The following is a 12,576-nucleotide window of genomic DNA, read 5'->3' as shown; positions in this document are numbered from 1 at the left end:
AACAAAAATAGATCTTGCAAAAGCTCTGTCTACTCCAATGTCAACATGACTCAAGTCATCTAAAAGAGATGGTGATCATTGGGGGATGTGACTTTACAATGTCAATAAAGTTTCTTAAGTTCATTCAAGTTCCTCTTTATTCGCATGGACAGGTTGTTTGGCGTAAACTTCGTTATATCAATGGTACACTACACTTCAGCATTTGCTTAAGTGTACCCTCAAAGTTTGCTCTTCTTGGTTATTGTAATGCCGATTGGGGAAGTGATCCGGATGGTCGAAGTACCTTCTCTAACTTTTGTTGGTTCTTGGAAAATTCACCCATTTCTTGGAGTTCCAAGAAACAATCTGTATCAAATACATAAATTCATTTGATGATTTCATCATTTATTGTTCGTAGTTAAATTCTTTAACTTTTCTCCCACTAGATAATAAAATGCAAAAACTTGTGTGAGACGTTCTCACGTGTCACATTTTATGAGACGGATCTCTTATTTGGATCATCCATGAAAAAGTATTATTTTTTATACTAAGAGTATGAATTTTTATTGTGAATATCGGTTGGTTTGACCCGTCTCACAGATAAATATTCGTGAGACCGTCTCACAAGAGACTTACTCATAATAAAATAAGGTCATTTTTTTAACCAATGAAATATTTTTATAAACAAAAATATGTAAAATATAAAACGTGAAATAACATATAACATTCAAAATGTATGTAACGTAATCAAATAACCTAACAAAAATATTTTAAATAATCACTTAAATATTACAAATTCTTAAAGTTTTGACAACAAAAATACTAGCTAAATCTTCATATTTAAGATTTCAACTATCTTTTTTTATATTGACAACGTAGTCGATCAGTTAAGTTTGTCTTGTAACATAGTTGAATAACGATAAATTTTGATCAACTTCAATTTCGATGAACTTCTTTCAGCAAACAATTGACTCAATAATTAATATCCACACAGAGAAACATTAATACATTTTACTTAAAACTAATATACAGTGCACAACCAAAATATATAAAAACAAATAAAAAGCACTCGAGCTCTAAAAATAATATTGAAAGAGACGTGATAGTCAAAGTAAATGAAAATGGAAGAAGTCAGTCCAGTAATTCAAGAAATCTGTGGACAGAGGCAAAGTGAGTAAATAGAAAGCAACACTTGTGAAGCAGAGACTATAAAGTAAATCAACATAGGAAACTCACACTTTTACAGAAGGAAAAATTTAGCAGAATACATATACATCACTTATAAATAAATACAATAAAAGAAAACATAAATATAATGTATTCAAATTTCATAATTCATTCCAACTTTAAGAAGTCTTGTCTGAGGAATGGCTAATACTTTTCCTCCATTCCTGAAATTCTTCCTAAGGAAACTGTAGAGGTAGTTTATTATGATCTTCTTGAGCAAAGAAGAGTCCTTTTTTGCAACCACTTCTGCTTCTCCTATAAGATAAAACACACCTTGATCCATTGCTTTATCAACAAATTGCACATGTTCTTCAGCTCCCTGAATCTGGGCAACTGGGATGTTGATCATCCTGCTACCTGAACTAACAGACTGAATCGAACTTGACGAAATACGAGAGGTGATATGTTGATCCGGTGTCGATTGTTCGGTGGGTACCACAACACAAGAAGTAGACTTTCTCGCATTTCCTTCGCCCAATAAGCCAGAATGTGTGATGGTTTTCACCTCATGGCCGTGCCCGTGCATCGGTTCATTTTCAACTACTCCTTCATGTATGAAAAGTTCATGCCTTATGAACTCCTTCAACTTATGAACTAGTTGTCGTTCAAATTCGTGTGGTTCCTCAATTGCATCCTTGTATCCATACCTTGCTACACACCTGTAAACATGGTAGTCTCTATGCTCGACTTGTCTAAACAAAAACCGCTCCTCGAGCGCAACGTAGCTGATAGGAATGGCCTTTATTGAGACCATTACTACAACAGAATGAATGCAAGGGACATTAGAAACAAAGTGAGAGAATATTGGTGGGATTCCTTGAACAAGTTCTGAATACAGAAGCCCAATGCCTGGTAGCCTCATTATGTCTGTGTTTTTTGCCAAGTCCCTCACATACACACTTGAAACCTTATTTTTCATTTCGAATATGTAACGTTGTTGTTGCGCATAATGCCATGTACCCATTATTATCATAAGCACCAAAGAGAAACCCAATGGGAGGTATCCTCCTTGGGTAAACTTGTAAAGGACAGATGATAGATATAGCAGCTCCACCGACATGAATACTAGGAAGAACAAACAGATCCACCAAATCTTCGTCTTCCATATAAATAGCATTATCAACGTAACGAGAGACGTTGTTATCACCATCACGGAAACAACAGCTATACCTACAATTAATATGAACATTATACTATGTTACTTATCATGTTATATTACTATATATATAAGAAATTCTGGTTGTTTAAGAAGTGTTATACAGTAAAATTATATATGGTGGGGAAGAAAACATAACACATGAGTTACGTTGTTTGGCCATGAAGATTTAGAAACAAACATCAATCCATTTTATTAGTGAAAATGTCCTCGAAAAACATAATAAAACCAAATAATAGAAATATCAATACTATTCTTTGAATTCTAATAAAAAGTAAAAGTTAGTTTGATGATTTTACCGTAGGCATTGCCGATCCTTTCTGTCGATTTGAAACCAAAGGTCACGACGATACAAGCGATCATGAGAATGTAGTTGATATCAGGAATGTAGACTTGTCCTTCATATTTAGCAGAAGTGTGGACAACTTTTACTCTTGGGAAACAACTTAGGCTGAGGGATTGGGAAATGATAGAAAATGCTCCAGATATCATAGCTTGACTAGCGATAATGGCTGCGGCGATAGCCACAATGAATGTTGGCCAATAAAGTGGACCTGTACAATATCAAGTTTGACATAAAAAGTAGATGAGATTTACACTTGTGTTTCTATAGGATTATTCTAGAGAGAAATTACCTGGTATGGAGGCATAAAATGTGTCCTTCACTTGATCGGGAAACTTGGAAAGGTATGCGGCTTGTCCAATATATGCAGTAAGGAGAGCAGGAAAAACAATTCCTGAGAAGCTAATCTGAAGTGAAGCAAAAAGGAAATTCTTCAGACGAAAAGAAACAGATTTCAGTTCAAATAAAATTACAAGCAGGCTACATACTATTCATGCCTCTATCGGATTCAAGGATCCACGCTAACGATACTCTATATAATGGACTCGCTACTTACTTGTACGGCCGGCAAGTTGAAATGGCCTAAGTCAGCAAACATGGCCTCAGTCCCTGTTGAAAATTTATTAGATGAAGAGAGAACATGGGTTGACTAGTGAATATCAAACAATTTCCCAGAAGACAAAAGAAGACATATTCATAAATAGATATTACCAGTGATGCAGAGAACAATTCCACCAAGTGATACCCAGGCGGCGTGACCATTTCTTTGGAAGTAACTCACGATGTACATAGGATTGAAAGCTCGCAACACACCGGGTTCATGCTTGAATAAGTTGTAGAGACCGATCCCACTTATTAATAAAAACCATAAGCAGATTGCAGGAGCAAAGGTGGTGCCAACTTTATCGGTACCGAATCGTTGTACGCAGAAGATAACAATCAATATCGCGATTGAAATATAGGCAGCGGTATCTGCAAAGTTATATATATACATATCATTATTCATTAATATAAATCAAGAACACAGAACAAGAATAAAAATTGCACTTACCTTTGTCCACACCCTTGATTCCATTAACGGCAGAAAGGACTATCAATTCAATAAAAAAATAACGTGTTAGGGGAACCACCCGAGTTGATTAATTTAAAAGCCCATTTTTTACGACAATTTAATGAGGATATATACCTGAGATGCAGGGTGTAAGAACACCATCACCAATAACCATGGAAGTCCCAAGAATCGTGCAGAGGAAAAGCACAACTTTAGCAGTCTTGCTCTTCTCAAGCTTCTCTTTGATCTTTTGAGCCCTCCGAAGATGCGTCGATGGAGTTTCGAGTCTGTAGTTTGACAGTTGGGCATCTTCAGGTTGATTTTTCGGTATCAGGCTCACATTCGCATACCTACATATTAAGGAATACAAGGCAAATGTACCCCCTGCAACATGCACACCGTGTGAATTTCATTATTACATCTAGGATAATCTTATATATTGCATGGATTTGGGAAAATCAAAATTTAGTTCCTCAAGTTGACATGTTTTGATCCAACTTACAAGATCACTTCTATACGCCATACTAGCAATAGTGGCCAAGTTGACTTTTTTGGTGTGTATATGTTTAGTAAGAAATATTGGGTTTTAATATATAAAAAAATAAAAAAAAGTTCTACGGAACAACAAATGGGTCTCAGCTAAACATACAAAAAGAACAAATAAAGACAATTATCTAAGTGTTTTTTAAAATAAAAAATGGAAACAACGGTTTAGATAACATACCATCTCCATGGTCATTAGCCCTCAAAACAAGGAAGACATATTTGATCATAGGAACAAGCACAAGGGTATAAATGATGAGCGACAGAGCTCCAAGTATGTCGTCCTTATGCTGAATCTCGTTGGGGAAAGTGGAAGCGTACACATACAACGGCGAGGTCCCGATATCTCCATATATGACTCCCACGCTTTGGAATGCCAAACTAAATGTCCTGCCCCAACTCGCCTGCACCATAAAAAAAGAGTTAGCAGCCTGGTGATCGATGAGTACTATAACGAGGAATAAAGGACCTGGCGAGAGGAGCGGCCATGTTTGGTAGAGATATTTCCGGCCTCCATGTTCAAGGAGTCGACGCGACGGAGCCTGCCCCATGAAGATTTGCGTTCCGTCAAATGGGTGTTTGGTGCTGGTGCTTCTGTCTTCTCAAGATCATGAGAGTCAAATTCCTGATCCGTCATCGCTATGTGTTTCATCGGAGCTTGCTAGCCGCTGGTGCTGATTTATATGGTTGAGTCGCTGGTACGTACGTGGACGTGCGTGGAATTTTTTAGTGCATTATTTGTCTTTGACTGATTATTTTAATTGGAATTATGATGCCTTGAATATATAAATCACTCGCACATCGTAATTGTAACTTTTTTTTTTGTCCCATTTGCCATTATGAGACATCCAGATAAAAACAATTAAAAATATACGAAAACTTATATAAGATTGTCTCACATGTCAATTTTTTAAAACACATCTTTTATCTGACTCGATCTCTGAAAAATATTATTTTTTATGTGAAAATATTATTTTCAATCTAAGTATGAAGCGGATCGACTCGTCTAACATATATAAATAATAAATTTGTATATAAAATATATTAAAATGAGCAACAATACTTTGTATAGTATACTAAGAAAGAAGATGTCACGCTCTGATCATGGATCTGATGGCACTCATAGGTGAGCGGCGAATCTTCGACTGTAATGTATCGGCTCTTACGTATATCGAAACTACACTCAACCCGACCATTTTATGTCCCTCATGAAATCGGTAAATGAATCAAAGTGCAGTGCTAGTACACAAAGCCTCCATGATGTCCCGGTCAAAGGGCTAATAGTATACAACAATAATCACGGATTAAATCATTCGATAAATGATAACTACTTGGAAAGTTCGAGAAAAAAAAATTTCAGTGTCTCATCCAATGAGCAACTATCTGCATGAGTGGAAAAATACATATCCTTACCGATGAAACATGGAGTCCACGTCGCAGATGCAAGTCTCGAGCTCGAGCAACCTATATCCTTGTTTCTTACGGATGAATTGACTAGGAACAAGCTAGTTTAGAATATACAATACACTTCTCAATAAATTTCATGATTTATGTTGTGAATTATACCCCATGGTACTATAGTATACTCAATGGTTTTATATATGTAGCTTGTATATGTATGGAAATGAAGTAAATGATATGAATGGATAAAATGGTAAAATATTATTAAATTAATATTATTTTTATACAAGAGTCAATAAAGAAAGCTAAGTCACAAGTTGTTTCGTGGAGTACCTACTCTAATTACTCTCACTTGTCCTGTAAACAACTATCCATAGATCTCAAACCCATTACTTCAACATGCTTCTCAAACGACGGTCCTGACAGGAGATTCGGAAGTGAATTAGCAACGTTGTCTGATGAGGCAATTCTTTACTGATATGTCTCATATTTCCACAATCTCCCGGATGATGTGAAACTTCCTTAGTATATGTTTGGATCACTGATGAGACACCGGCTCCTTCGTTTTCACAACGGCAACAGTGTTGTAACAGTACATAGGGACTAGATAAAATAAATTTAGAATAACGCCTAACTCTTGTACAAAATTCTTAATCCAGCTATGTATCCAACCTCAGTAGTTGAATATGTTGTGATATCTTGTTTGGAACTTTTCCAGGAGAGAGTACCGCCATTGTGCTTCAATACAAATCCAGAGGTTGATTTAGAATCATCCCTACTTGATTGAAAGCTAGAATAAATGTAGAATCAATATAGCCTTCAAATTTTATTTCTATACTCCATAGACCATGAACAAATTCTTAGTTCTTCTCAAATACTTAAGAATATCCTTTACAACTTTCCAATGTAGTGACCGAGGTTCGACTGATATTTGCTTGTAACACTCATTGCAAATGCTACATCAAGTGGAGTAGATATCAAACCATATATGTAAGGTCTAGAAATCCAAGCTACGTAACCTGACTGCATACAAATCTAGGGTATTATTAAAAATGCTTAATCAAATGTTTTAAATGCATTAAATGCATGTTCATGACATGATTTTATGATGCTATGGCATGGTTTAGTAGAATTGCACAAACCAGGGCTTTTTGCATTATTCATTGCACGAACGAGGAACGGAGATCTAAGACAGTAAAAGGTAAAAAAAAAATTATTAAATAATTCTTTTAAATTATTTAATATATGATGTGTGCGATAGGTGATTTTCGAAAATGGGCCCATTGTGGCATTTTTACACTTCGAGTCATATTTTAAACTGATAGTCAATTTTTATCAAAACATAGGACTTTTGAGGGTTCGGGTAATATTTTTGAAAACGTACCAAAACGAATATTTTGCATGCATCTTATTTGGCCTAATGGGCTTGCTTTAGTAGATTTTTGTGCCAAGCCAACTACACCTCATTATTTTAAAACCTAGGCCCAATATTCACTCATTTTATTATCAAAACTCACACTCAAACCCTAGCCCTACCCCACTCACACGCACACACACCAGTAGGTTTTGGCTCGGTTTTTGGCAAGAAAATTCAGTAGGAGTGCCGTCCTGTCCCTCTGATGATCGTCTCTCGCTTCGTTGGTTAGATTTTTCGAGTATTTATACAAGAAGGCACACCCTATACCTTCTCTTTCTTGTTGATCACATCATTATATTATGTATTTTAATTGATCTTGCATGCCATTTAATAGATCTACTAATATGAATCGATTTTATATGGTTTTTCATGAAAAATATGGAATTCTTGTTCATGCATCTCGCATTTTTGACATGGATGAAGGGCTACCGGGTTTTGATGGTTAAAGGACGACCTATAGGAGGTTTAGAGAGGGTTTAAGTGGAAACATCAGATCTATAACATGTCTTTGTAAGTGGACGATCGGATCTTCAAGGATTTGTCTTTGGTTAGCTCGATCGGGTGTTAGGAGAAGAGCAGTGGTGCAAGGGATGTTCTTGGCCTTGGATCAGACTTTGGTGGGTCTAAAACGTGGCCTAGATTGGCTCGTGCACAGCTGGTTGGGGTCTAGGGACAAATCGAGGGAGATAAGTGTAGTTTTCGCTCGGTTTTGGGGTGTTTTGGGTGAATCTCGTACGTCCGAGTGAATGTGGCTGAATACCACAGTTAGTTTGGTCCAAGAGGGTCGAGTCATGGTCTAGGATTGTCTGGTTTGGGTCAGGTCCGAGCTGGATTGGTGTAGGGTCGAGTTCTTGGCTTGAACATGTAGTTAGGGTTTCAGGTTTTGATGCAGATTTTCCAGTAGCTTTGGAGGGGAATTTTGAGGGTTGTAAATGGTCGGAACTAGGCTATCTAAGGGCTGGTCATGTTTGGTTAGGTCATGATTTAAGTTTGGGAATGTTTGGTTGCGTTTCGGGATAATTCGGGTTAAAACCTGAACTCCGGTCCAAATTTTAAAACGAATTATAAAATTTAATGAATGGACTTGATTTTATGTCTAAGAAATGAGTATAAGTATGTTTTAAGGTATTTTAATAAGTTTGGATGGCTCTGGGTCGAAATTTAAGATCCAGGAGTAAAATGGTGAAATTAGGGTTTCAGGGGCAAAATGATCATTTTTTATCTGAATCGAGTTAACAGTGCTTCCACTGCCCTGACACTGAAAATGCATGTTTAAAATGTTTATATATTATATGAATATGGAATTTTTATGAAAATGCTGAGAATATATTGCATGCTTGGTTTCAATAAAAGGTATGTATATGCATGAAATTTTATAAGCGATAAATATGATGACATGTTTGGAAGGAGGTGAGTTGGTGGTGACTAACACGAACACAAACAAGAAACATGTAAGGACAAGGATCAGTTGACGGATGAGAGTGTCGTCGATTTCCCCGCCTCCTAGTACCATGGTTATACGTAAATGGATCAATCGAACAATAGCTGATACGAAAGTCACAACTAATGATCTAAATTCAATTAAGGAAATTTATATGTTTATGATGACATGATATGAATATGAATATATTTATGTTTACGTTCATGCTTTTGAAGAATATGTAAGTTATTTTAATTACAGCACTTTTCACTGTTGCTAGATATGCATATGTATCTTGTTATTACGGTTGAGGTGTGTTGAGTCTTTAGACTCTGTTAGGATCATTTCGGTGTGATAAAGTGTTTAGAATGTGGGGTTGAATAAACACTTGACAATTTTCACAACTTTTCGATAGATGAATCAGTTTAGTGATAAACTGAATTCACGAATCTTGTTGTCAGTGTCAATCAGTTAACTTAATAAACGTGCAGAAATAACTGAAAAAACGGATAGAATAAAACTGATAAGAAGAAACAAAGGATTTGTGGATGTTCGGAGATTTCAAACAATCTCACGTCACCCCTTCTATCTCGAGGATATGATATTTACTAAAAGACTTTGATCTATACAATGTTTTGTACAAACCCACTACAGTTTGAACTTAATAGTACCAAAACTAAAACTCTTAGCTTCAATAAAATTTGTATCAGTACTCAACTGATGTAATTTTTAAGCACAACTGATCTTACAAAGATCGAATAAAATAATAAAGAGTGTTTGTGCTTGAAGCTCAAAGTATAGCCTGAAAGCTATGGATATGTATAATAAGCATGAGCTTTCTTAAAACCGAGCTTTGAAAGAATATGTGTAGAGTTCTTGAAACTGACTGTATAGCTCGATAGTTGGGTAATTTAGTTAACTTCGTATATTGTTTTTTTTTTTGTTTCAGCTGATCTTCTCAGCTATTTATAGGCTTTGATTCCAACAATAACATTGTATGAATTTGAATCTTTATATCCGTTGAATAGCCATGTCGACATTCTTCTGGCAATCGTACACTGTAGCTTTTCTGAAATGAGGCGTTCCCACTGCTTCTGTACAAACTGTAGGTTGTTGGCTACATCCTCAACTGATGACGTGTAAAGCTGATAAAATCAGTTGACTTCTTTAGCCGATAGGAGTAATTGATCATTCTCAACTGATTGTTGTGTAACTGATCAGTGTCAAATGATAGTTCAATTGACTACACAGTTCAATTAGCTTCGCTTAGTTCAGTTGCCTAGAATTATATGCACATTAATCTTCAGTTTGGGCAAATATCAGTTTACGAATCATCAGTTCAGTTACTTTCAGTTTTCTTGATCAGCTGTTCAATATTCACGCTTAGTTTGTCAAACTCCGAAATTTAGTTTCCAACAATTTTATCCTTTTTGGTGTTTGACAAAACTTAGAATATTTGAACTGATCAAATTGAACTATTGTAGATAAAATAATTTAATTGAAAAATATTTCAATGTATAGATTCGTAAAAAGAATGAAAGAATAAAAGAGTTTTTGAATGAAAGAATCTTCTTTCAATGTACAGATTCGTACAAAGAATAAAATAATAATATGATCTTCTACTGACTGATTGAAAATCTGTCAAAACTCTCAATTGAATAAAGAGACCATCTTATAACTGATTTGGACATCTTCATTTCTTTGCTCTTCTATCAGCTGGTCCTTGATCAGTTGATTGACTAGATCTTTTCTTGAATTGTTGTTGCTGCTGTTCTTCCCCCTATTTGTCAAACCCATCGACCTTGCTGAATAATGTGTGGACTTCTGAAGTGACCATAAATATAGCATTCATCATCTGTTCCTGCATCAAATACAATCTCTTGGTCATCCTTGTTTGTATAAAATCTATTCGATTGATTAGCATGTCGTGAGTCTGGAAAAGGTCTGGAACTGTCACTCTGTCCTTTTTCAACTGATTCAATGGAAGAAATAAGGAAGTGATATCCTTAGTAATCTGGTGTAGGCTCTTCATGTTATTATCCTTTGTGGAATCAATTTTCAATGTGTGCAGCAATTAAGTTGACTTTATATCAGAGATAGTTGAAATTAAATTGTGCAGACTGGACTAGATATCTTCTATCATAGTATCAGTAGCTATTGGTATTTGAGGAGACAAGACTTCAGACGATTTTGGTTCTTGCCCTTTGTCTTCTTCATTGAAGATTACCAAGGCTCTATTTGGTGATTCAATCACAGCTGTAACCATTTCTGGAATAATTTCTTCAACTAACTCATGTCGAGGTTCTTGAGGTCGCGTGGAGTTCTGAGCAGCAGTAGAGCCGGTAGGCTTTTCAGTTGGGTTGTCAGCTGACATTTCAGTTGGCTCTTCAGTTGGTACTTCTTCAGTTGGTTATGAGTGCAACTTAGCCATGTCAGCTTCAATTTGAACTCCTTGTTTAGTCGTGGCAGGCGACTGAATTGGTTCTACTTCTGGTATTACAGCCTCTGAGGCTGATTGTTCAGTATTGACGATGTCTTCAACCGGTTCATCAGTTCTAGCATTTAGCTGGATGTCAGCGGCAACTGATTGTATTACTTCATCGACGTTTGCCAGTGACAGCTCAGCTTCAGGGTATAGTTGAATACCTGCTGGAGGAGTTCAAAGAGCAGAAGATAAGGTCTTATCATCAACTACAAGAAAATACTGAATACACAACACTTAAAAGACAACGGTTTTACAAAAAAAAAACCGTTGTCTTTTGCTTTTTAACAACAATTTTAGTGAAAATCATTGTTATTGAGAATTTTTTTAATCAAAGACAATAGTTTTCTAAAACCCATTGTCTTGGATCCCAAAAAAAATGATAAAAGACAATGGTTTTCTACCCAAAAAACCTTAAAAGACAATGGTTTTAGAAAACCTTTGTTTTTTAGGCTTTTTTGGTGTCAAAGACAACGATTTTATTGCATGTTTTTATAAACCATTGTCTATTAGCATGTTTTTTTGGATAAACGACAACGGTTTTAGAACTTTGTCGATTAGGGTGTTTTTTGGAGAAACGACAACGATTTTACCGAACCGTTGTTAATTAGCGATGGTTTTGGAGAATATTTAGCTATGGTTTTATAAAACTATCGCAATTTTTAAAATAACGACGGTTTAAACAAAAATCATCGCTATTTTACCAAAATTCGTCTCAAATTTATCTATAAATACTCGCGTTTCGGTCCATTTTCCTCCACACCGTCCACATCTACGATAATTTTTTTTCTCTGAGACGATTTTAGTTTCGATTTAGGGTAATATTTTTGCTTTAGTTCTTGGTAAATTTATTAAAAATAGTTACGTTCATGAATATTATTAGCTTAATCAAATTGTAAGTTTTTTTGGTAGATTATTAGATTATAAAATTAATTTTTTATATTTTAATAACCTTCTAGCCACAAGATACGACTTAAAGGAGTAGAGAGAGCACCTCCAACCAAACGTCCAGAGGTTCGCTCACTACTATGATAAGGCAGAACAGGAGTTGGTGCGACCAAAGAACTCCTAGCAGCTGCTCAGGCCGAGATAACTGAGCTTATGGCTCAAAGAGAACAACTCTGATTTACGGCGATACAACGTCATAATCAAGATGCAGCGACTATCCATGAACTGCAAATGTCTGTGCATAACTTAACCCTACACCATGAACAGCTCGTCAACGAGGTCCATCATCTGGAGGAAGTCTTTATCAATGTGCAGCTCGAAATAGAAACAATAGAAGGGCCAATGGAGGATGAGGCCGTGGGAGACGGCGAGATTGTAGACGATCGAGTAATAGATCACTAGTTGTAATAAGGATTTTGTTGTGTATTTTCTTGATTGCTTGCAAGCGCACAACGTCAAAATATATTAAAATGTAATTTTGAGTACAAGTGTCGATCCCACGAGGAGTGTGTATATAAACGTATATCAGTGCTTGTAATTAAAATAACCTAGACTTTATTTAGAACAATCAAAAGAGGTTTGGTTTGTTTAAAAACAACTTAATTGCAA

General features: G+C 35.8%; 1 protein-coding gene across 1 annotated transcript; it reads right to left on the bottom strand.

Moving 5' to 3' along the window:
• Positions 1-1,122: 1,122 nt before the first annotated feature.
• On the bottom strand, positions 1,123-5,023 carry LOC140815039 (potassium transporter 5-like). Its single transcript, XM_073174145.1, has 9 exons — positions 4,769-5,023; positions 4,481-4,703; positions 3,892-4,140; positions 3,757-3,795; positions 3,417-3,677; positions 3,262-3,314; positions 2,998-3,112; positions 2,662-2,916; positions 1,123-2,376 (listed from the first exon to the last, which is right to left on the bottom strand). The coding sequence occupies exons 1-9, from the start codon at positions 4,949-4,951 to the stop codon at positions 1,301-1,303; spliced, it is 2,454 nt and encodes an 817-aa protein (XP_073030246.1). The 5' UTR covers positions 4,952-5,023; the 3' UTR covers positions 1,123-1,300.
• Between the last annotated feature and the right edge of the window lie 7,553 nt (positions 5,024-12,576).

Source organism: Primulina eburnea, chromosome 15 (assembly GCF_022965805.1).
Source record: "Primulina eburnea isolate SZY01 chromosome 15, ASM2296580v1, whole genome shotgun sequence".
Taxonomy (NCBI): Eukaryota; Viridiplantae; Streptophyta; class Magnoliopsida; order Lamiales; family Gesneriaceae; genus Primulina; species Primulina eburnea.
Note: the sequence above shows the minus strand (reverse complement) of the source record. Positions and strands in the feature narration are given on the sequence as shown.